The sequence below is a fragment of the Tachyglossus aculeatus genome, chromosome 1 (assembly GCF_015852505.1).
Source record: "Tachyglossus aculeatus isolate mTacAcu1 chromosome 1, mTacAcu1.pri, whole genome shotgun sequence".
NCBI classification, from domain to species: Eukaryota; Metazoa; Chordata; class Mammalia; order Monotremata; family Tachyglossidae; genus Tachyglossus; species Tachyglossus aculeatus.
Genome location: NC_052066.1, coordinates 8,947,186 through 8,973,065, shown reverse-complemented (window position 1 = coordinate 8,973,065; position 25,880 = coordinate 8,947,186). Strand labels below are relative to the sequence as shown.

General features: G+C 49.9%; 1 protein-coding gene across 1 annotated transcript; it reads left to right on the top strand.

The window, feature by feature from the left end:
• PRKAG3 (protein kinase AMP-activated non-catalytic subunit gamma 3) lies at positions 1-24,624 on the top strand. The gene is made up of 11 exons (XM_038744409.1): positions 1-566; positions 827-908; positions 2,037-2,095; positions 2,259-2,304; positions 2,502-2,556; positions 4,796-4,922; positions 5,894-6,059; positions 8,550-8,587; positions 8,768-8,914; positions 15,543-15,754; positions 24,308-24,624. Exons 1-10 carry the CDS (start codon positions 162-164, stop codon positions 15,657-15,659), a joined length of 1,242 nt encoding a protein of 413 aa, XP_038600337.1. The 5' UTR covers positions 1-161; the 3' UTR covers positions 15,660-15,754; positions 24,308-24,624.
• The last annotated feature ends 1,256 nt before the right edge of the window (positions 24,625-25,880 follow it).

The window sequence follows — 25,880 nt, the reverse complement described above, 5'->3', positions numbered from 1 at the left end:
CCCCCTCTGCCCAATCAGAGGCCTCGCCCCTCGCCCGGGCTGCCACATCAGCGAGGTCGGATGGCGCCGTGACCCCCCGAGCAGCAGGCCCCAGCCCCAGCTGGATGGCGTGAAGCCGGGGTCAGAGGTCAGAGGTCATCGTCCCAGGGCCAGATGCGGGGATGCTGGAGTCGGAGGTCACCGCCTCAAGGTCAGCTCCCGCGATGCCCGGGTTGGAGGTCACGGCCCCGGCGTCGGACGCCGTGACGCCCGGGGCGGAGGTCCCCGCCCCGGCATCGGACACCGGGATGCCGGGGTCGGAGGTCACCGCCCCGGCATCGGACACCGGGATGCCAGGGTCGGAGATCCCGGCCCTGCAGGTTGCCACGCCGCAATCCGGGTCCGGCGGGGGACCGTCCCTGCCGTGCCCATCCCCAGAGATGCCCCTCCCGATGCCCGGCCTGAGCTGGGAGGCGGAGTTGCAACGGCCCGGGGCCCAGATCTACATGCGTTTCATGCTGGAGCACAACTGTTACGACGCCATGGCCACCAGTTCCAAGCTCGTCGTGTTCGACACGGCCCTGCAGGTGAGGGTAGGCCCCGGCCCCCCGCCCTGGCACGCTGGACTCCTGGGGCCGGAGACCACCGTGCCCCCCAGCTCCCGGACTGGGCCGGCCAGGGGCCGGGGCGGGAGCGGGCTTCGGTCGGGGACGGGGATGCCGGGGGTTAGATCGGAGATGGGCGACCGGCGAGGCGGTGGGGGCCGGAGAACCAAGTTGGGGGGCGGAGGGGGGTCAAAGAGGTGGGATGCCCGCCTCCTGCCCCTGCTTCCCCTCTCCCACGCCAGATCAAGAAGGCTTTCTTTGCCCTGGTGGCCAATGGACTGCGAGCGGCACCTCTGTGGGACACCAAAAAGCAGAGCTTTGTGGGTAAGTGTGATGCAGGAGGCGATGGACGAGGAGCCGTCCCCCCAAATCCACAGACCCCCACCCCCGGAGTCCAGTCACCAGCCTCCCACCCACCGTTCACTCATTCGATCGTATTTATTGAGCGCTTACTGTGTGCAGAGCAGTGGACTAAGCGCTTGGGAAGACCCACCCGCCCCAAAGTCCCTGCCTCCAACCAATCAATCAATTGTATTTATTGAGCGCTTCCTGTGTGCAGAGCACTGGACTAAGCGCTTGGGAAGTCCAAGTTGGCAACATATAGAGACGGTCCCTACCCAACAGTGGGCTCACAGTCTGGAAGGCTCCAGGCATCCCTTAGTGGAAAGAGGACGGACTTTGGAGTCAGAGGTCATGGGTTCAATCAATCAATCAATCAATCGTATTTATTGAGCGCTTACTGTGTCCAGAGCACTGTACTAAGCGCTTGGGAACAAGTTGGCATGGTTTGTATCCCGGCTCCATTGTATCCCGGCTCCACCAATTGTCAGCTGGGTGACTCTGGGCAAGTCACTTCACTTCTCTGGGCCTCAGTGACCTCATCTGGAAAATGGGGATGAAGACTGTGAGCCCCACGTGGGCCAACCTGATTACCTTGTATCCCCCCTGGCGCTTAGAACAGTGCTTTGCACATAATAAGCATATATGTATATATGTTTGTACATATTTATTACTCTATTTATTTATTTATTTTACTTGTACATATCTATTCAATTTTATTTTGTTAGTATGTTTGGTTTTGTTCTCTGTCTCCCCCTTTTAGACTGTGAGCCCACTGTTGGGTAGGGACTGTCTCTATATGTTGCCAATTTGTACTTCCCAAGCGCTTAGTACAGTGCTCTGCACACAGTAAGCGCTCAATAAATACGATTGATGCTGATGATGATGATAGTAAGTGCTGAATAAATGCCATTATTACTATTATTATTATCCCAGACCCCAACCCACCTGACCTCAGACTCTGATTCCTCACAACCCCCTTCACCCCCCAGCCCAACCTCCCGCTTCCATGGCCCCGTCCACCCCGGGCTAGTTAACGGGGTGGAGCACTGGCCAACTCGGTCCGCTGCTTCTCTGGACCGGCTGACCCCTCCGTGCCCTCTCCCCACTCAGGGATGCTGACGATCTCAGACTTCATCATCATTCTCCACCGCTACTACAGGTCCCCCTTGGTGAGAGGGGAGGGGGCTGGGGGCTGGGGGAGGCTGGCTAGTTGGGGGAGCAGGAGCCTGGGTGCTTGACTGGGGCCGGGGGGTGGGCCTGCAAAAATTGGGGCCTTGGCTTGTGTGGGGTCTGTGGTTGCTGATGGGGGCGGCGGCGGCGGGGTCTCTGCAGGTTCAGATCTATGAGATTGAGGAGCACAAGATCGAGACGTGGAGAGGTGAGCAGGGAAGCGGGAGGGAGGTGGGGACCCTCCAGGAGGTGGCTGGGAAGGGGTGTCTGGGCCCCAGGGACCCCCACTCCTCCCTCCAGGGGTCCCCTGCCTTCTGATGACCTGGCAGGGAGTTTGGGAGGGGAAGGGGGAGCGGAGGTGAGTCCAGGGCGAGACCCTCACCCTGACCCCTCGTCCCCCCTCAGAGATCTACCTGCAGGGCTCCTTCAAGCCCCTCGTGTCTATCTCACCCCATGACAGGTAAGCTCTCTCCCCCTCCCACCACTTCCATTCACCCCCAGCCCTCCTCCTCCTCTCTCTTTCTGTCTCCTCCTAGTCCACGTTTCTTCTTCCCTTTCTCTTCTTTCTCAATCTCCTCCTCCTCCTCTCACCGGTCTCCTCCAAGTTCTCTTTCTTCTCCTCTTTCCCTTCTCCTCTTTCTGCATCTCCTTCTCCTGCCTCCTCCTTGTCCTCTTCTCTTCTTTTCCTTCTACTCTTTCTCCATCTCCTCCTCCTCCTTCTCTTTCTCCACCTCATCTTCCTCTTCCTCCTGTCTCCTCCTTGACCTCTTTCTTCTCTTCCTTCCCTTCTACTCTTTCTACATTTCCTCCTCCTCTCCTCCTTGTCCTCTCCCTTCTCCTTCTCTTCTTCCCCTTCTCTTTCTCCATCTCTTTGTCGTCCTCCTCCTGTCTCCTCCTTGTCCTTTCTCCTCCTCCTCTTCTTTCCCTTCTGCTGCTTCTCCATCCCCCCTCCTGTCTCCTTGTCCTCTTTCCTTCTCCTCCTCTTCTTCCCCTTCTGTCTCCATTTTCTCCTCCTCCTCCTCTCTCCTTGTTCTCTTTCCTTGTCCTCCTCCTCCTCTACTTTCCCTTCTACTTTCTCCATCTCCTCCTTTCTCCTTCTCATCTTCCTCCTCCTCTCAGTCTCTTTGTCCTCTTTCTTCTGCTCCCCCTCTTTTTCCCCTTCTCTTTCTCCATCTCCTCCTCCTCCTCCTCTTCTCTCCTTTCTCCTGTCTCCTCCTTGTTCTTTCTTCTCTTTTTTCCCTTCTGCTGCTTCTCCATCCCCTCCTCCTCCTCATCTCTCCTTGCCCTCTTTCCTTCTCTTCTTCCCCTTCTCCTCTGCCTCCATTTTCGCCTCCTCCTCCTCTCTCCTGTCTCCTTGTTCTCTTTTCTTGTCCTCCTCCTCCTTTTCTTTCCCTTCTACTCTTTCTCCATCTCCCCCTCCTCCTTTCTCCCTCTCATCTTCTTCCTCCTCTCAGTCTCTTTGTCCTCTTTCTTCTACTCCCCTTCTTTTCCCCCTTTTCCTCTTTCTCCATCTCATCATTCCTCCTCCTCTTCTCTCCTTTATACTCTCTTCTTCTTGTCCTCTTTCTTCTGCTCCCCCTCTTTCCCCCTTCTCCTCTTTCTCCATCTCATCCTCCTCCTCCTTTTCTCTCCTTTATCCTGTCTCCTTCTTGTTCTCTTTCTTCTCCTCTTACTCCTCCTCTTCTTCCCCCTCCTCTTTCTCCTCTTTCTCCATCTCCTCAAAAAGAATCATGGTCTCTGCCCTCGGGATACTGACAACCCACAACTCTCCCTTAATTCACAGTCCTCCCTCTCCTTCCTCCATTCTGTACCTCCCTTCCTTCCCATCTGTACTTTTCCTCCCTCTCCCATGTACCTCTTCTCCCTTCCCCACTTCAGCGTGCCCTTCCCTCCTCCTATACCTCCCCTGTCTCCCCACCGTATCTCTCACCTTTCCTCACTTTGCTCTGCGTTCTGCACCCCAACCCCTTCATACTGTCCTCCCCCTGCCCTGGCCTGGCTGCTCTCCCCGTGGGCTGTTTGAGACCCTGTCCCTCTCTCCTCAGCCTGTTTGAGGCCCTCTCCCTCTCCCTGTAGTGTTCGAGGCTGTGTCCCTCTCCCCAGGGTCTTTTCGAGGTTGTGTCCCTCTCCCTGCAGCACGTTTGAGGCTGTGCCCCTCTCCTGGTGGCCTGTTTGAGACCCTGTCCCTCTCTCCATAGCCTGCTTGAGGCTCTTTCCCTCTCCCTGCATTGTCTGAGGCCATGTCCCTCTCCCCGCAGCCTGTTTGAGGCCATGTCCCTCTCTCCGCAGCCTGCTTGAGGCCGTGTCCCTCTCCCCACAGCCAGTTTGAGGCCATGTCCCTCTCTCTGCAGCCTGTCTGAGGCCATGTCCCTCTCCCCACAGCCTGCTTGAGGCCGTGTCCCTCTCTCTACAGTCTGCTTTTTAGGCCATGCCCCTCTCCCCGCAGTCTTCGAAGCCATGTCCCCCTCCCCACAGCCTGTTTGAGGCCGTGTCCCTCTCCCTGCGGCCTGTTTAGGCCCTGTCCCTCTCCCTAGGGTCTGTTTGAGTCACTGTTTGAGGTCATGTCCCTTTCCCCGTTGCCTGTTTGATAGCGTGTCCCTCTCTGTGCAGTGTTTTAGACCCTGCCCCTCTGCCCGTGGCCTGTTTGAGAGCGTGTCCCTCTCGGTGCAGCATTTGAGGCCCTGCCCCTCTGCCCGCAGCTTGTTTGAGGCCGTATACTTGCTGATCCGCAATCGCATCCACCGACTCCCGGTGCTGGATCCGGCCTCGGGATCCGTCCTGCATATCCTGACCCACAAGCGGCTCCTCAAATTCCTGCACCTCTTTGTAAGGGGAAGCCCGTCGAAGGGGGGCTGGATCCGGGGGGATTAGGGGTGCCCGGCGGGGAACTTAGGGGCTGGGGCCAGGGCAGAGGGAAACACATGTCCCGGATGCTCTGCACACGGTAAGCGCTCGATAAATACGATTGAATGAAAAAGACCTGGGTTAATAATAATAATAATGGCATTTACTAAACACTTACTATGTGCCAAGCACTGTTCTAAGTGCTGGGGAGGTTACAAGGTGATCAGGTTGTTCCACGTGGGGCTCACAGTCTTCATCCCCATTTTACAGATGAGGGATCTGAGGCCCAGAGAAGCGAAGTGACTTGCCCAAAGTCACCCAGCTGACAATTGGCACAGCCGGGATTCGAACCCATGACCTCTGACTCCAAAGCCCGGGCTCTTTCCACTGAGCCACGCCGCTTCTCTAATCTAATCCCAACTCGGCCACTCGGCCGCTTTGTGACTTGGGCAGTTCACTTCACTGCTCTGTGCCTCAGTTCCCTCATCTGTAAAGTGGGGATGAGAGGGTGAGCCACATGTGGGACGGGGACTGCGTCCAACCTGATTAAGCTTGTATCTACTCCCAGCGTTTAGAACAGCGCCTGGCACATAGTAAGTGCTGAACGAATACTATAAAAATAAAAAATAAGGTGTGGTGGGCAATGGGGGGTAGGTTTCTGCGGGGGCAGGGGGTGAAGGCCTCAGGCTCATAGGGAGGGTGGGTGGCTCAGTGGAAAGAGCCCGGGCTTGGGAGTCAGAGGTCATGGGTTCAAATCCTGGCTCCGCCAATTGTCAGCTGGGTGACTTTGGGCAAGTCACTTCTCTGGGCCTCAGTGGCCTCATCTGTAAAGTGGGGATGAAGACCGTGAGCCCCACGTGGGACAACCTGATCACCTTGTGTCCTCCCCAGCGCTCAGAACAGTGCCTCGCACATAGGAAGGGCTTACCAAATGCCATCATTATTATTATTAGGGTGCGCTGCTGCCCCGGCCCCCATTCCTGGCCCGGCCCGTCCAGGCTCTGGGCATCGGGACATTCCGGGATTTAGCTGTGGTGCTGGACACGGCGCCCATCTTGGCGGCGCTGGACATCTTTGTGGAGCGGCGCGTGTCGGCCCTTCCTGTGCTCAGCCAATCTGGTACCGACCCCGCGTTGGGCCGGAGGGAGGGCGAGGGGCCCGCTTGGGGCCAGGGCCCGGCTGGGGGGGTTCGGGGTCTGGGTGGGGGCTGATGCTTGGCTGAGAATGAGGGTCCAGTGGGGTCTAATAATAATAATAATACTAATAATGGCATTTATTAAGCGCTTACTATGTGCAAAGCACTGTTCTAATCAATCAATCAATCAATCGTATTTATTGAGCACTTGCTGTGTGCACAGCACCGTACTACTACTAATAATGATGGCATTTGTTAAGCCCATACTATGTGCAAAGCACTGTTCTAAATGCTGGGGAGGTCACAAGGTGATCAGGTTGTCCCACGTTGGGGGGCTCACAGTCTTAATCCCCATTTTACAGACGAGGAACTGAGGTACAGAGAAGCTAAGTGGCTTGCCCAAAGTCACACAGCTGACAACTGGCAGAGCCCAGATTTGAACCCGTGGCCTCTGACTCCAAAGCCCGGGCTCTTTCCACTCAATGTTGGCATTTGTTAAGCGCTTACTATGTGCAAAGCACTGTTCTAGGCGCTGGGGGGGATACAAAGTGATCAGGTTGTCCCGTGTGGGGTTCACAGTCTTAATCCCCATTTTACAGATGAGGTAACTGAGGCTCAGAGAAGTTAAGTGACTTGCCCGAGGTCACACAGCAGACATGTGGCGGAGTCGGGATTCGAACCCATGACCTCTGACTCCAAAGCCCGTGCTCTTTCAATGGCATGTGTTAAGCGCTTACTATGTGCAAAGCACTGTTCTAATCAATCAACCAATCGTACTTATTGAGCGCTTGCTGTGTGCAGAGCACCATACTACTACTACTACTACTACTAATAATGATGGCATTTGTTAAGCGCTTACTATGTGCGGAGCACTGTTCTAAGCGCTGGGGAGGGATACAAGGTGATCAGGTTTTCCCATGTGGGGCTCACAGTCTTAACCCCCATTTTGCAGATGAGGTAACTGAGGCTCAGAGAAGTTAAGTGACTTGCCCAAGGTCACACAGCAGAGATGTGGCGGAGTCGGGATTCGAACCCATGACCTCTGACTCCAAAGCCCATGCTCTTTCCACTGAGCCACGCTGTACTAAGCGCTTGGGAAGTACAAGTTGGCAACATATAGAGACAGTCCCTACCCAACAGTGGGCTCACAGTCTCGAAAGCGCTGGGGAGGTTACAAGGTGATCAGGTTGTCCCACGGGGGGCTCACAGTCGTCATCCCCATTTTGCAGATGAGGTCACTGAGGCACAGAGAAGGTAAGTGACTTGCCCAGAGACCAGCGCTTAGAACAGTGCTTTGCACATAGTAAGTGCTTAATAAATGCTCAGTGGAAAGAGCCCGGGCTTTGGAGTCAGAGGTCATGGGTTCAAATCCCAGCTCCGCCAACTGTTGGCTGTGTGACTTTGGGCAAGTCACTTCACTTCTCTGTGCCTCAGTTCCCTCATCTGTAAAATGGGGATTAAAATTGTGAAACCCCCGTGGGACAACCTGATCACCTTGTAACCTCCCCAACGCTTAGAACAGTGTAGTAAGCGCTTAATAAATGCCATTATTATTATTATTATTATTAAATGCCATTATTATTATTATTATTATACAGCTGATAAGTGTGGCTCAGTGGAAGGAGCCCGGGCTTAGGAGTCAGAGGTCATGGCTTCGAATCCCGACTCTGCCACTTGTCAGCTGGGTGACTTGGGGCAAGTCACTTCACTTCTCTGGGCCTCAGTTCCCTCATCTGTCAAATGGGGATGAAGACTGTGAGCCCCCCGTGGGACAACCTGATGACCTTGTAACCTCCCCAAGCGCTTAGAACAGTGCTTTGCACATAGTAAGCGCTTAATAAATGCCATTATGATTATTATTATTATTATTAAGTGGTGGAGCCAGCCCGGCTGGGTGTGAGGGTCCTGCGGGGGCCAGGACAGGGCTGGTGCTCGGCTGTTAATCAATCAATCAATCGTATTTATTGAGCACTTACTGTGTGCAGAGCACTGTACTAAGCGCTTGGGAAGTACAAGTTGGCAACCTATAGAGATAGTCCCTACCCAGCAGTGGGCTCACAGTCTAAAAGATGCTGAGAGAAGCAGCGTGGCTCAGTGGAAAGAGCCCGGGCTTTGGAGTCAAAGGTCATGGGTTCGAACCCCGGCTCCACCACAAGTCTGCTGTGTGACCTTGGTCAAGTCACTTAACTTCTCTGAGCCTCGGTTACCTCATCTAAAAATGGGGATTAAGACTGTGAGCCCCACGTGGGACAACTTGATCACACTGTATCCCCCCCAGCGCTTAGAACAGTGCTTTGCACATAGTAAGCGCTTAACAAATGCCATCATTATTAAAAGACTGTTAGGTTTTGGCTGTCGGGGAGGGGACAGCAGGAGAGGAGTATTTGGGAAAGGAGAAGGGGGAAGCTGTAGGGGTGGGTGGGGTGAAAGGGCAGAGGCCTGGTTCCCTCGACTGACCCCTCGGCTTTCCCCAGGGCAGGTGGTCGGCCTGTATTCGCGCTTCGACGTCATTGTGAGTGGCAGGAAGGGCCGGAGGGCGGGGGCCGGGGGGCAGCCCAAGGTGGGTGGGAAGGCCTGGGTACCAGGGATCCAGCGGGCACAGGGCCCGGGAGGTTCGAGGGGCCGGGAATGGGCAGGGGCCGAGGCTGGGGGCGGTTGGGCGGGACAGGGCCATCCGTGCCCCCTCATCCAGCACCTGGCGGCCCAGAAGATCTATAACCGGCTGGACATGAGCGTGGGCGAGGCCCTGCGGCGGCGGTCCAGCTGCCTGGAAGGGGTACTGACCTGCGGCCCGCACGACAGCCTGGGGGACGTCATTGACCGCATCGCCCGGGAGCAGGTGGCAGACCCCCATCCCTCTTCCCCCATCCCCCTGGGACCACCCCATCTCCCTGGGCTCGCCCCCCGGAGCTCTCCCTCCACCCCAGGGCCTACTATAGGCCCCAGGGCCTATTTTATTTTATTTTTTTTACTGAGCTCCCACCTCCTCCTGGCCCTTTCCCCTCATCCCTGGGTTGCCCCTCTCCCCCTTCCCCTTCTCTTTTCCCACTACACTGCCTCTCTCCTCTCTCCCAGGGCCCTCCTCATCCTCCCCCTTTCCCCTCCTCCCTGCGCTGCCCCTCTAAAATTCCCTTCAGACCCTACCCCTTCCACCCCCACCCCATAATCTGCCCCCCTCAGCCCGTCCCTTAGGGTCCCCTCCCACCCCTTAATAATAATAATGATGATGATGATATTTGTTAAGCGCTTACTTAACAATTAAGTCCCCCCATCTTACCTCCTTCCCTTCCCCACAGCACCTGTATATATGTATATATGTTTGTACATATTTATTACTCTATTTATTTATTTTACTTGTACATATCTATTCTATTTATTTTATTTTGTTAGTATGTTTGGTTTTGTTCTCTGTCTGTATTTATTTATTTATTTATTTTACTTGTACATATCTATTCTATTTATTTTATTTTGTTGGTATCATCATCATCAATCGTATTTATTGAGCGCTTACTATGTGCAGAGCACTGTACTAAGTGCTTGGGAAGTACAAATTGGCAACATATAGAGACAGTCCCTACCCAACAGTGGGCTCACAGTCTAAAAGGGGTACATATTTATTACTCTATTTATTTTACTTGTACATATCTATTCTATTTATTTTATTTTGTTAGTGTGTTTGGTTTTGTTCTCTGTCTCCCCCTTTTAGACTGTGAGCCCACTGTTGGGTGGGGACTTAATCTATATGTTGCCAATTTGTACTTCCCAAGCGCTTAGTCCAGTGCTCTGCACATAGTAAGCGCTCAATAAATACGATTGATGATGATGATGATGATGATATTTGTTAAGCACTTACTCAACAAATAAGTCCCCCCATCTTACCTCCTTCCCTTCCCCACAGCACCTGTATATATGTATATATGTTTGTACATATTTATTACTCTATTTATTTATTTATTTATTTATTTTACTTGTACATATCTATTCTATTTATTTTATTTTGTTAGTATGTTTGGTTTTGTTCTCTGTCTCCCCCTTTTAGACTGTGAGCCCACTGTTGGGTAGGGACTGTCTCTATATGTTGCCAATTTGTACTTCCCAAGCGCTTAGTACAGTGCTCTGCACATAGTAAGCGCTCAATAAATACAATTGATGATGATGATGATGATGTTAAGCGCTTACTTAACAAATAAGTCCCCCCATCTTACCTCCTTCCCTTCCCCACAGCACCTGTATATATGTATATATGTTTGTACATATTTATTACTCCATTTATTTTACTTGTACATATCTATTCTATTTATTTTATTTTGTTAGTATGTTTTGTTCTCTGCACCAGCCTCCTCTCCGATCTCCCATCCTCGTGTCTCTCCCCACTTCAATCCATACTTCATGCTGCTGCCCGGATTATCTTTGTCCAGAAACGTTCTGGGCATATCACTCCCCTCCTCAAAAATCTCCAGTGGCTCCCAATCAATCTGCGCATCAGGCAGAAACTCCTCACCCTGGGCTTCCAGGCTGTCCATCCATCCATCCCCTGGCCCCCTCCTCCCTCACCTCCCTTCTGTCCTTCTCCAGCCCAGCCCGCACCCTCCGCTCCTCTGCCACCGCTAATCTCCTCCCCGTTAGGCCTCGTTCTCGCCCGTCCCGCCGTCGACCCCCGGCCCACGTCCTCCCCCGGGCCTGGAATGCCCCCAATCCCTCTGCCCACCCGCCACGCTGGCTCTCTTTCTCCCTTCAAGGCCCTACTGAGAGCTCACCTCCTCCAGGAGGCCTTCCCACACTCAGCCCCTTCCTTCCTCTCCCCCTCGTCCCTCTCTCCATCTCCCCCATCTTACCTCATTCCCTTCCCCACAACACCTGTATATATGTATATATGGTTGTACATATTCATTACTCTATTTATTTATTTATTTATTTATCTTACTTGTACATTTCTATCCTATTTATTTTATTTTGTTGGTATGTTTGGTTCTGTTCTCTGTCTCCCCCTTTTAGACTGTGAGCCCACTGTTGGGTAGGGACTGTCTCTATGTGTTGCCCATTTGTACTTCCCAAGCGCTTAGTACAGTGCTCTGCACATAGTAAGCGCTCAATAAATACAATTGATTGATTGATTGATTCTCTGTCTCCCCTTTTAGACTGTGAGCCCACTGTTGGGTAGGGACTGTCTCTATGTGTTGCCAACTTGGACTTCCCAAGCGCTTAGTCCAGTGCTCTGCACACAGTAAGCGCTCAATAAATACAATTGATGATGATGATTTTACTTGTACATATCTATTCTATTTATTTTATTTCATTAGTATGTTTGGTTTTGTTCTCTGTCTCCCCCTTTTAGACTGTGAGCCCACTGTTGGGCAGGGACTGTCTCTATGTGTTGCCAACTTGTACTTCCCAAGCGCTTAGTACAGTGCTCTGCACACAGTAAGCGCTCAATAAATACGATTGATTGATTGATTGATACTATGTGTCAAGCACTGTTCTAAGCGCTGGGGTAGATACAAGCAGTGTGACTCAGTGGAAAGAGCCTGGGCTTTGGAGTCCCGGTGGGCGGCCGCGGCCGGGGAAGAAAAAGAGAACCAGCATGGTATTTCTACTTGGGCATTTCATTCATGCATTCAAGCAGCGTGGCTCAGTGGAAAGAGGCCGGGCTTTGGAGTCAGAGGTCATGGGTTCAAATCCCGGCTCCGCCACTTGTCAGCTGTGTGACCTTGGGCAAGTCACTTCACTTCTCTGAGCCTCAGTTACCTCATCTGTAAAATGGGGATGAAGACTGTGAGCCCCCCATGGGACAACCTGATCACCTTGTAACGTCCCCAGCGCTTAGAACAGTGCTCTGCACATAGTAAGCGTTTAATCATCATCATCATCATCATCATCAATCGTATTTATTGAGCGCTTACTGTGTGCAGAGCACTGTACTAAGTGCTTGGGAAGTACAAGTTGGCAACATATAGAGACAGTCCCTACCGTGGGCTCACAGTCTAAAAGAATAAATGCCATTAATATGATGATGATGATGATAATGGTATTTAAGCACTTACTATGTGCCAAGCACTGTTCTAAGCGCTGGGGTAGATACAAGCAGCGTACTCAGTGGAAAGAGCCTGGGCTTTGGAGTCATAGGTCATGGGTTCAAATCCCGGCTCCCCCACATGTCTGCTGTGTGACCTTGGGCAAGTCACTTAACTTCTCTGGGCCTCAGTTACCTCATCTGGAAAGTGGGGATTAAGACTGTGAGCCCCCCGTGGGACAACCTGTTCACCTCGTAACCTCCCCAGCGCTTAGAACAGTGCTTGGCACATAGTAAGTGCTTAATAAATGCCGTTATTATTATTATTATGGTATTTAAGCGCTTACTATGTGCCAAGCACTGTTCTAAGCGCTGGGGTAGATACAAGCAGCGTGGCTTAGTGGAAAGAGCACGGGCTTGGGAGTCAGAAGTCGTGGGTTCTGATGATGGTATTTAAGTGCTTACTATGTGCCAAGCACTGTTCTAAGCGCTGGGGGAGATACAAGCAGCATGGCTTAGTGGAAAGAGCATGCGCTTGGGAGTCAGAGGTTATGGGTTCTAATGATGATGATGGTATTTGTTAAAAGTTTACTATGTGCCAAGCACTGCTCTAAGCACTGAATTCCCGGCTCTGCCACTTAATAATAATAATAGTATTGGAATTTGTTCAGCGCTCACTATGTGCCAAGCGCTGTTCTAAGCACCAGGGTAGATACAAGGTCATCAGGTTGTCCCACTTGGGGCTCACCGTCTTCATTCATGAGGCACAGAGAAGTCACACTTAGCCGTGTGACTTTGGGCAAGTCACTTCACTTCTCTGTGCCTCAGTTCCCTCATCTGTAAAATGGGGATGAAGACCGTGAGCTCCATGTGGGACAAACTGATTACCTCGAATCTACCCCAGTGCTTAGAACAGTGCTTGGCACATAGTAAGCGCTTAATAAATACCGTTCATTATTCATTCGGTCGTATTTATTGAGCGCTTACTGCATGCAGAGCACCGTACTAAGCGCTTGGGAAGTACAAGTCGGCAACATATTGGTCCCTACCCAACAACGGGCTCACAGTCTAGAATTATTATTCAAGGTGATCAGGTTGTCCCACGTGGGGCTCACAGTCTTCACCCCCATTTTACAGTTGAGGGAACTGAGGCACAGAGAAGTTAAGTGGCTTGCCCAAAGTCCCTCTATTCCCCACTTCCCTTCCCCCCTACTCCTTCTCCACCCCTTCCCCTGCCTTACCTCCTTCCCCGTCCCGCAGCACCTGTATGTATGTTTGTACGGATTTATTACTCTGTTTATTCATTTTATTTGTACATATTTATTTTATTTTATTTTGTTAATATGTTTTGTTTTGTTGTCTGTCTCCCCCTTCTAGACTGTGAGCCCACTGTTGGGTAGGGACCGTCTCTACATGTTGCCGACTTGTACTTCCCAAGTGCTTAGTACAGTGCTCTGCACACAGTAAGTGCTCAATAAATACGATTGAATGAATTTATTACTCTATTTTATTGGTACATATTTATTCTATTTATTTTATTTTGTTGATATTTTTCTTTTGTTGTCTGTCTCCCCCTTCTAGACTGTGAGCCCGCTGTTGGGTAGGAACCGTCTCTGTATGTTGCCGACTTGGACTTCCCAAGCGCTTAGTCCAGTGTTCTGCACACAGTAAGCGCTCAATAAATATGATTAAATGAATTTATTACTCTATTTATTTTATTTATACATATTTATTCTATTGATTTTATTTTGTTAATATGTTTCGTTTTGTTCTCTGTCTCCCCCTTCTAGCCTGTGAGCCCGCTGTTGGGTAGGGACCGTCTCTGTATGTTGCCGACTTGGACTTCCCAAGCGCTTAGTCCAGTGCTCTGCACACAGTAAGCGCTCAATAAATACGATTGAATGAATGACTGAATGAATACGATTGAATGAATCAATGTGCTACCCCACCTCAGCCTCCCAGGATGTCCCCCTTACCCCTTCTCCTCTCCCTCTTTCCCCCTCACTGCCCATCTCAGTCTCCCAGGGCTCTCTCCTCTCCCCCTCACCTGCCCCTCTTGGCTTCCCAGTGCCCTCCTCAATCAATCAATCAATCAATCGTATTTATTGAGCGCTTACTGTGTGCAGAGCACTGTACTAAGCGCTTGGGAAGTACAAGTTGGCAACATATAGAAACAGTCCCTACGCAACAGTGGGCTCACAGTCTAAAAGGGGGAGATAGAGAACAAAACCAAACATACTAACAAAATAAAATAAATAGAATACATATGTACAAGTAAAATAAATAAATAAATAGAGTAATAAATATGTACAAACATATATCCATATATACAGGTGCTGTGGGGAAGGGAAGGAGGTAAAATGGGGGGGATGGAGAGGGGGACGAGGGGGAGAGGAAAGAAGGGGCTCAGTCTGGGAAGGCCTCCTGGAGGAGGTGAAGCGCTTGTTAAGCGCTTACTATGTGCAAAGCACTGTTCTAAGCGCTGGGGGGTGGAAACCAGGTGATCAGGTTGTCCCACGTGGGGCTCACAGTCTTAATCCCCATTTTACAGATGAGGGAACTGTGGCTCAGAGAAGTTAAGTGACTTGCCCGAGGTCACACAGCAGACATGTGGCGGAGCAGGGATTAGAACCCATGACCTCTGACTCCCAAGCTCTTTCCACTTTGATGAGACATCATTCATTCATTCATCATCATCATCATCATCAATCGCATTTATTGAGCGCTTACTGTGTGCAGAGCACCGGACTAAGCGCTTGGGAAGTACAAGTTGGCAACATCTAGAGGCCCTGCTGAGAGCTCACCTTCTCCAGGAGGCCTTCCCAGACTGAGCCCCTTCCTTCCTCTCCCCCTTGTCCCCCTCTCCACCCCCCCCCACCTTACCTCCTTCCCTTCCCCACAGCACCTGTATATATGTATAGATGTTTGTACATATTTATTACTCTATTTATTTATTTATTTATTTTACTTGTACATATCTATTCTATTTAGTTTATTTTGTTAGTATGTTTGGTTTTGTTCTCTGTCTCCCCCTTTTAGACTGTGAGCCCACTGTTGGGTAGGGACTGTCTCTAGATGTTGCCAATTTGGACTTCCCAAGCGCAGTGCTCTGCACCTAATAAGCGCTCAATAAATGCGATTGATGATGATGATCTAGAGACAGTCCCGACCCAACAGTGGGCTCACAGTCTAAAAGGGGGAGGCAGAGAACAAAACCGAGCATACTAACAAAGTAAAATAAATGGAATAGGTATGTACAAGTAAAATAAATAAATAAATAAATAAATAGAGTAATAAATACGTACAAACATATATACATACGATTTATTGATCCCAGGGCTGGCCCCCACCTCCCCACCCTCCCTGGGTCCCCAGCTTGTCCCCGTCCCCTTCCCATCCTGTCCCCCCGGGAGCTCTGGGCCCCGTGCGGGCCTGACGGGCTCGGCCACCCCTGCAGGTACACCGCCTGGTCCTGGTGGACGGGGCGCAGCGACTACTGGGCATCGTGTCCCTGTCGGACATCCTCCAGGCCCTCGTCCTCAGCCCCGCCGGCCTCGACTGCCTCCACTCCTGAAGACCCCCGCGCCGGGCCGCCCCCGGCCCAGCCAAGGCCCCAGGACCTTCTCTGCCTCCCTCCAACGCCCCAGAACCTTCTCCTCGCCCAGGCAGGTGGGAATTGGCATCATCATTACAATACTTCATTCATTCATTCATTCAGTCATATTTATTACGATACTTCATTCATTCAGTCGTATTTATTGAGCATCTACTGTGTGCAGAGCACTGGACGAAGCGCTTGGGAAGTCCAAGTTGGCAACGTGTAGCGGCGGTCCCTTTCTAGACTGTGAGCCCACTGCTGGGTAGGGGCCGTCTCTATCTGTTGCCGACTTGGACTTCCCAAGCGCTTAGTACAGTGCTGCGCACACAGTAAGCGCTCAATAAATTCATTCATTAAGTTGTATTTATTGAGCGCTTACTGTGTGCAGAGCACTGGACTAAGCGCTTGGGAAGTACAAGTCGGCAACAGATAGAGAAGGTCCCTCCCCGACTACGGGCTCACGGTCTAGAAGGGGGAGACAGACAACAAAACATGTGGACAGGTGTCAAGTCGTCAGAACAAATAGAAGTAAAGCTAGATTCATTCATTCATTCAATTGTATTTATTGAGCGCTTACTGTGTGCAGAGCACTGGACTAAGCGCTTGGGAAGTGCAAGTCGGCAACAGATAGAGACGATCAATAAATACGATTGAATGAATGAATTTTGTTAATATGTTTTGTTTTGTTGCCTGTCTCCCCCTTCTAGACTGTGAGCCCACTGTTGGGTAGGGATCGTCTCTATATGTTGCCAACTTGGACTTCCCAAGCGCTTAGTACAGTGCTCTGCACCCGATAAGTGCTCACTAAATATGATTGAATAAATGAATGAATGAATTTTGTTAATATGTTTTGTTGTCTGTCTCCCCCTTCTAGACTGTGAGCCCACTGTTGGGTAGGGGCCATCTCTAGATATTGCCAACTTGGACTCACAAGTGCTTAGTCCAGTGCTCTGCACACAATAAGCGCTCAATAAATAAGATTGAATGAATGAATGAAGTTTGTTAATATGTTTTGTTTTGTTGTCTGTCTCCCCCTTCTAGACTGTGAGCCCGCTGTTGGGTAGGGACCGTCTCTAGATGTTGCCAACTTGTACTTCCCAAGCGCTTCGTCCAGTGCTCTGTACACAGTAAGCGCTCAATAAATACAAATGAATGAATGAATGAATGGAGTCAGGGGTCATGGGTTCAAATCCCGGCTCCACCAATTGTCGGCTGTGTGACTTTGGGCAAGGCACTTCACTTCTCTGGGCCTCAGTTCCCTCATCTGGAGAATGGGGGTGAAGACTGTGAGCCCCCCGCCGTGGGACAACCTGATCACCTTGTAACCTCCCCAGCGCTTAGAACAGTGCTTTGCACATAGTAAGCGCTTAATAAATGCCATCATCATTAATCCCCATTTTACAGGTGAGGTAACTGAGGCCATCAACCTCATGTTGCCAACTTGTACTTCCCAAGCGCTTCGTACAGTGCTCTGCACACAGTAAGCGCTCAATAAATACGATTGATGATGATGATGATCAACCCAGCCCCCTGCTCACTGCTCCACACCTCCGTCCACTGTCCCTACCCCTTACCCACTGTCCTGTTGTCCGTCTCCCCCTTCTAGACTGTGAGCCCATTGTTGGGTAGGGACCGTCTCTAGATGTTGCCGACTTGTCCTTCCCAAGCACCTAGTCCAGTGCTCTGCACACAGTAAGCGCTCAATAAGTACGATTGATTGAATGAATGAATGCTCTCTAGAATAATAATAATTACGGTATTTCCTAAAGGCTTACTCTGTGCCAGTCACTGTTCTAAGCGCTGGGGAAAATACCAGATATTCGGGTTGGACACAGTCCCTGTCCCACTTGGGGCTCGCGATCTTTGTCACCATTTCCCAGATGAGGGAACTGAGGCCCAGAGACGTGCAGGGACTTGCCCGAGGTCACACAGCAGCAAATCTGTGGCGGAGCCGGGATTCATTCATTCATTCATTCATTCAATCGTATTTATCGAGCACTTACTGTGTGCAGAGCACTGGACTAAGCGCTTGGGAAGTCCAAGTTGGCAACATAGAGAGACGGTCCCTACCCAACAGCGGGCTCACAGTCTAGAAGGGGGAGACAGAGAACAAAACCAAACATATTAACAGAATAAAATAAATAGAATAAATATGTACAAGTAAAATAAATATATTAGAACCCGTGTGCCTTAGTGGATAGAACACAGGCCCGGGAGTCAGAAGGACCTGGGTTCTAATCCTGGCTCTGCCACTTGTCTGCTGCTGTGGGACCTTGGGCAAGTCACTTCTAGACTGTGAGCCCGCTGTTGGGTAGGGACCGTCTCTATATGTTGCCAACTTGTACTTCCCAAGCGCTTAGTACAGTGCCCCGCACACAGTAAGCGCTCAATAAATACAATTGAATGAATGAATGAATAAATGGGCCTTAGTTGCCTCATCTGTAAAATGGGGTTTAAGACTGTGAGTCCCATGTGGGACAGGGACAGTGTCCAACCCGATTAACTTGTATCTACGCCAGCGTTTAGAGCAGTGCTTGGCGCTTAGTAAGCGCTTAACAAGTAACAAGACAGCAGCATGGCTCAGTGGAAAGAGCCCGGGCTTTGGAGTCAGAGGTCATGGGTTCGAATTCCGGCTCCACCAACTGTCAGCTGTGCAACTTCGGGCAAGTCGCTTAAGTGGGACAACCTGATCACCTTGAAACCTCCCCAGCGCTTAGAACAGTGCTTTGCACGTAGTAAACGCTTAACAAATACCATTAAAAAAACAAAAATGGGCTCACAGCCTGTGTCCAACCTGATAAACTTGTACTTTACCCCAGTGCTTAGCACAGTGCATGACACGTAGCAAGAGCATAAGAAATACCATTCTATAGGCGGGGTGCAAGCACGGGGGAACAGGTAGAAAAGGCATGGCTTAGTGGAAAGAGCCTGGGCTTTGGAGTCAGAGGTCATGGGTTCAAGTCCTGGCTCCACCAATGGTCAGCTGTGTGACTTTGGGCAAGTCGCTTAACTTCTCTGTGCCTCAGTGACCTCATCTGGAAAATGGGGATGAAGACTGTGAACCCCACATGGGACAACCTGATCACCTTGTAACCTCCCCAGTGCTTAGAACAGTGCTTTGCACATAGTAAGAGCTTAATAAATGACATTATTATTATAAGAGCTCGGGCTTTGGAGTCAGAGGTCATGGGTTCAAATCCCTGCTCCGCCAATTGTCAGCTGTGTGACTCAGGGCAAGTCACTTCACTTCTCCGTGTCTCAGTTCCCTCATCTTTAAAATGGGGATGAAGACTTGCGAGCCCTCCGTGGGACAACCTGAACACCTTGTAACCTCTCCAGCGCTTAGAACAGTGCTTTGCGCAGAGTAAGCGCTTACTAAATGCTATCATTATTATTATTATGAAGCAGCTGTGGCTTAGTGGAAAGATCATGGGCTTTGAAGGCGGAGGTCATGGGTTCGAATCCCAGCTCTGCCACTTGTCAGCCGTGTGACTTTGGGCAAGTCACTTAACTTCTCTGGGCCTCAGTTCCCTCATCTGTAAAATGGGGACTAAGACTGTGAGGCCCATGGGGGACAACCTGATAACCTTGTATCTTCCCCAGCGCTTAGAACAGTGCTTTGCACATAGTAAGCGCTTAACAAATACCATTATTATTATTATTATTATTATTATGATCATTATTACTGTTATCATCCCATGTCCTTTTGATTCCCAGGCATCTGCTCTATCCACTAGGCAACACTGCTGCCCATACCCACCTCCCCACCCCCCTGCCCAAACCGATTAACCCTGGCCCCCCCTCACCCACCATTCCCCCCCAACCTCAGGCCATTGATTTGTTAATAATAATTATGGTCTTTGTTAAGCGCTTCCTAAACTCTTAGTCCAGTGCTCTGCACACAGTAAGCGCTCAATAAATATAATAATAATAATCAATCAATCAATCAATCACTCAATCGTATTTATTGAGCGCTTACTATGTGCAGGGCACTGTACTAAGCGCTTGGGAAGTACAAATTGGCAACACATAGAGATAGTCCCTACCCAACAGTGGGCTCACAGTCTAAAAGGGGAAGACAGAGAACAGAACCAAACGTACCAACAAAATAAAATAAATAGGATAGAAATGTACAAGTCAAATAAATAAATAAATGAATAGAGTAATAAATATGTACAACCATATATACATATATACAGGTGCTGTGAGGAAGGGAAGGAGGTAAGATGGGGGAATGGAGAGGGGGACGAGGGGGAGAGGAAGGAAGGGGCTTTATTATTATTATTAATAATAATAATAATGGCATTTATTAAGCGCTTACTATGTGCAAAGCACTGTTCTAAGCGCTGGGGAGGTTACAAGGTAATCAGATTGTCCCACATCAATCAATCAATCGTATTTATTGAGCGCTTACTGTGTGCAGAGCACTGTACTAAGCGCTTGGGCAGTACAAGTTGGCAACATATAGAGACAGTCCCTACCCAACAGTGGGCTCACAGTCTAAAAGGGGGAGACAGAGAACGAAAGCAAACATACTAACAAAATAAAATAAATAGAATAGATATGTACAAGTAAAATAAATAAATAAATAGAGTAATAAATATGTACAAACAGATATACAGGTGCTGTGGGGAAGGGAAGGAGGTAAGATGGGGGGATGGAGATGGGGACGAGGGGGAAACATGGGGCTCACAGTCTTAATCCCCATTTTACAGATGAGGGAACTGAGGCCCAGAGAAGTGAAGCGACTTGCCCAAAGTCACCCAGCTGACAATTGGCGGAGCCGGGATTTGAACCCATGACCTGTGACTCCAAAGCCCGGGCTCTTTCCCCTGAGCCACGCTGCTTCTCCTAATGAATGAATGAATGAATGTGCTGGGCACTGTACTAAGTGCTAATAATTACGGTATTTGTTAAGTGCTTACTATGTACCAAGCACCGTTCTAAGCACTGGGGTAGATATGTTGTCCCACGTGGGGCTGTCGGTCTTAATCCCCATTTTACAGATTCGTTCATTCATTCAATCGTATTTATTAAGCCTTTTAGACTGTGAGCCCACTGTTGGGTAGGGACTGTCTCTATATGTTGCCAACTTGGACTTCCCAAGCGCTTAGTACAGTGCTCTGCACACAGTAAGCGCTCAATAAATACAATTGATTGATTGATTGATTGATTGAGCACCTACTTTGTGCAGAGCACTGTACTAAGCGCTTGGGAAGTACAGGTGAGGTCACTGAGGCCCGGAGAATCAATCAATCAATCAATCGTATTTATTGAGCGCTTACTATGTGCAGAGCACTGTACTAAGCGCTTGGGAAGTACAAATTGGCAACACATAGAGACAGTCCCTACCCAACAGTGGGCTCACAGTCTAAAAGGGGGAGACAGAGAACAGAACCAAACATACCAACAAAATAAAATAGGATAGAAATGTACAAGTAAAATAAATAAATAAATAAATAAATAGAGTAATAAATATGTACAACCATATATACATCTATACAGGTGCTATGGGGAAGGGAAGGAGGTAAGATGGGGGGATGGAGAGGGGGACGAGGGGGAGAGGAAGGAAGGGGCTCAGTCTGGGAAGGCCTCCTGGAGGAGGTGAGCTCTCAGCAGGGCCTTGAAGGGAGGAAGGGAAGTGACTTGCCCAAGATCACACAGCAGACAAGTGGCGGAGCCGGAATTAGAACCTATGACCTGCTGACTCCAGGCCCAGGCTCTAGCCACTAACCCCAGAGGCATTCATTCATCCAGCTGTATTTATTGAGCATTGAGTATTTTTCATTCATTCAATCGTATTTATTGAGCGCTTACTGTGTGCAGAGCACTGGACTAAGCGCTTGGGAAGTACAAGCGCTTGAGAAGCAGCGTGGCTCAGTGGGAAGAGCGCGGGCTTTGGAGTCAGAGGTCATGGGTTCAAATCCCGGCTCCGCCACATGTCTGCTGTGTAACCTTGGGCAAGTCACTTAACTTCTCTGAGCCTCAGTTACCTCATCTGTAAAATGGGGATTAAGACTGTGAGCCCCACGTGGGACAACCTGATCACTTTGTATCCCCCAAGCGCTTAGAACAGTGCTTTGCACATAGTAAGCGCTTAACAAATGCCAACATTATTATTGTTATTATTACAAGTTGGCAACATATAGAGACGGTCCCTACCCAACAACGGGCTCACAGTCTAGAAAGTATTTATGAGAAGCAGCGTGGCTCAATGGAAAGAGCCTGGGCTTGGGAGTCAGAGGTCATGGGTTCGAATCCCAGCTCTGCCCATTGTCAGCCGTGTGACCTTGGGCAAGTCACTTCACTTCTCTGGGCCTCAGTGACCTCATCTGGAAAATGGGGATTAAGACTGTGAGGCCCACGTGGGACAACCTGATCACCTTGTATCTACCCCAGCGCTTAGAGCAGTGCTTTGCACATAGTAGGTGCTTAACAAATGCTATTATTATTATTATTATTGAGCACTTACTGCGTGCAGAGCACCGTACTGAGCGCTTGGGAGAGAGTCCAACAGAACAATAAACAGACACATTCTCTGTCCACAGCGAGCTAACAGTCTAGAGGGGGAAGGCTCCTCTAGCCCTGGCCCCCTGCCCCACAGTCTTCTAGACCGTGAGCCCACTGTTGGGTAGGGACCGTCTCTCTATGTTGCCAACTTGTACTTCCCAAGCGCTTAGTACAGTGCTCTGCACACAGTAAGCGCTCAATAAATATGATTGAATGAATGAATAGAATGAATAATAATAATGGCATTTATGAATGAATCTCCACCTCCTCCCCCCTCCATCCCCCCACCTTACCTCCTTCCCCTCCCCACAGCACCAGTATATTTGTATGTATGTATTTATTACTCTATTTATTTATTTTATTTGTACATATTTATTCTATGTATTTTATTTTGTTAATATGTTTTGTTTTGTTCTTTGTCTCCCCCTTCTAGACTGTGAGCCCGCTGTTGGGTAGGGACCGTTTCTATATGTTGGCCAACTCCCAAGCGCTTAGTCCAGTGCTCTGCACACAGTAAGCGCTTAATAAATACGATTGAATGAATGAATGAATGATTATTATTGTTATTCTCCCGCTTCGTCCACCTTCCATCCTTCCAGAACCCATCATTATTATTATTATAAGCCACGCTGCTTCTCAGATGAGGGAACCGACTGACTCAGCCCAGACTGAGCCCCCTCCTTCCCCTCCCCATCCCTCCACCCTACCTCCTTCCCCTCCCCACAGCACCTATATATACGTATATATGTTTGTACGGATTTATTACTCTATTTTATTTGTACATATTTATTCCATTTATTTTATTTTATTAATATGTTTTGTTTTGTTCTCTGTCTCCCCCTTCTAGACTGTGAGCCCACTGTTGGGTAGGGACCATCTCTATATGTTGCCAACTTGTACTTCCCAAGCACTTAGTACAGTGCTCTGCACACAGTAAGCGCTCAGTAAATACGATTGAATGAACGAAGAGAATGAATGAATCTCCCCCTCCTCCCCCTCTCCATCCCCCCCGCCTTACCCCCTTCCCCTCCCCACAGCACCTGTATATATGTATATATGTTTGTATGTATTTATTACTCTATTTTATTTGTACATATTTATTCTATTTATTTTATTTTGTTATTATGTTTTGTTCTCTGTCTCCCCCTTCTAGACTTCAAGGCCCTACTGAGAGCTCACCTCCTCCAGGAGGCCTTCCCAGACTGAGCCCCTTCCTTCCTCTCCCCCTCATCCTCCTCTCCATCCCATCTTACCTCCTTCCCTTCCCTACAGCACCTGCATATATGTATATATGTTTGTACATATTTATTACTCTATTTATTCATTTTACTTGTACATATCTATTCTATTTATTTTATTTTGTCAGTATGTTTGGTTTTGTTCTCCGTCTCCCCCTTTTAGACTGTGAGCCCACTGTTGGGTAGGGACTGTCTCTATATGTTGCCAACTTGGACTTTCCAAGCGCTTAGTCCAGTGCTCTTCACACAGTAAGCGCTCAATAAATATGATTGAATGAATGAAGAGAATGAATGAATCTCCTCCTCCTCCCCCTCTCCATCCCCCCCCGCCTTACCTCCTTCCCCTCCCCACAGCACCTGTATATATGTTTGTATGTATTTATTACTCTATTTATTTTATCTGTACATATTTACTCTACTTATTTTGTTTTGTTAATATGTTTTGTTCTCTGTCTCCCCCTTCTAGACTGTGAGCCCGCTGTTGGGTAGGGACCATCTCTGTATGTTGCCAACTTGGACTTCCCAAGTGCTTAGTCCAGTGCTCAGCACACAGTAAGCGCTCAATAAATACGATTGATTGATTGACTGTGAGCCCACTGTTGGGTAGGGACTGTCTCTAAATCAATCAATCAATCAATCGTATTTATTGAGCACTTACTGTGTGCAGAGCACTGGACTAAGCGCTTGGGAAGTCCACGTTGGCAACATATAGAGACAGTGGGCTCTATATGTTGCCAACTTGGACTTCCCAAGCGCTTAGTCCAGTGCTCTGCACACAGTAAGCGCTCGATAAATACAATTGACTGTATGAATGAATGGTGGGGGTCATGGGGGTGGTGATGACCCAATCCCATCCTCCAAATTTTCCTCCCACAGGCACCAATGACCGCCCCCGGCCCCTAAAGCCAGGACCCAAGAAGCGGGACAGCAGACAAGGAGAGGTCGGAGACCATCAGGAGTCAACCGGAGCTGGACTGAGCCGGCCGGGGGTCTCCCCACCCTCCGCTGTCCCCCCGGGATGGGGAAGCTGGCAGTGGGGAGGGGGATGGCATAAGCCCTCTTATTTGCCCCTTGTCTACCCCTTTTGGCTTTTGGGCAACCCCTGCCCATCCCAGCTTTGTGACTGCGGGGTCCGCCCCAATACAGGGTCTCCCCTTGGCCGCTTTTCTCTTTGGACACTGGGATCATTGACGGTCAGGGGGTGCAGAGGGGGTGGGAGGGTCTCCAGGCTGGACCCAAGGGCAGCTCTCAGTTTACTTCCACTGTCTCCTGTGGGAGACGTGCGTGGGTGGGCACGCGCGGAGAAATGGGCCTCCTCCTCCGGGGCGAGGCCTGAAGGGAGCTGAATATCCAGCTCAGGGCCCGCACACGCGGGGGTGTGAGGGTGTGTTTGCTTGTAGTCACTCACTGAATCCTATTTATTGAACACTTGCTGTGTGCAGAGCACTGGACTAAGCACTTGGGAGGGGACAATGCAATAGTAGACACACTCCCTGCCCACGTCGGTCTAGAAGGGGAGACCGACGTGAAGGGAAAGAAATAAATGAGGGATGGGGACGTAGGTGGTGTGGGGCTGGGAGTGGGGGATGAAGGAAGGGAGCGAGGCAGGGCGACGCAGAAGGGAGAGGGGGACGAGGAAAGGTCGGGGGCTTAGTCTGGGAAGGCCTCCGGGAGGAGATTGTCCCACATGGGGCTCACAGACTTAATCCCATTTTACAGATGAGGGAACTGAGGCACAGAGAAGTAACTTGCCCCAAGTCTCACAGCTGACAATTGGCGGAGGCTCCGAAGAGGGGGAGAGTCCGGCGGATTTGAGGAGGGAGGGCGTTCCAGGGTGCGGGCGAGGGGTAGGCGGAGAGATAATAATAATAATAATGATAGCATTTATTAAGCGTTTACTTTGTGCAAAGCACTGTTCTAAGCAGTGGGGAGGTTACAAGTGATCAGGTTGTCCCACGGGGGGGCTCACAGTCTTAATCCCCGTTTTACAGAGGAGGGAACTGAGGCACAGAGAACTTCTGTGACTTGCCCGAAGTCGCACAGCTGACAAGTGGCGGAGCGGGGATTTGAAACCGTGACCTCTGACTCCAAAGCAGACGAGATAATAATAATTGTGGCATTGCTTAAGCAATTACTGTGTGCTGGGAGATCAAGGGACAATTAGAAGGTTGGCATTAGGTATGTTTATATGTGTATGTACGTATTTATGTATGCTGGCTATAATAATAATGGTATTACTAGGTGCCAGGCACTGTACTAAGTGCTGGGGTGGTCACAGTCCCTGTCCCACATGGGGCTCACAGTCTCAATCCCCATTTTACAGATGAGGAAACTGAGGCCCAGAGAAGTGAAATGGCTTTTCCCAGGTCACACCGCAGACCAGTCGCGGAGGGGGGATCAGACCCCTGAACTTCCGACTCCCAAACCCGTGCTCTTTCGACTAGGCCAC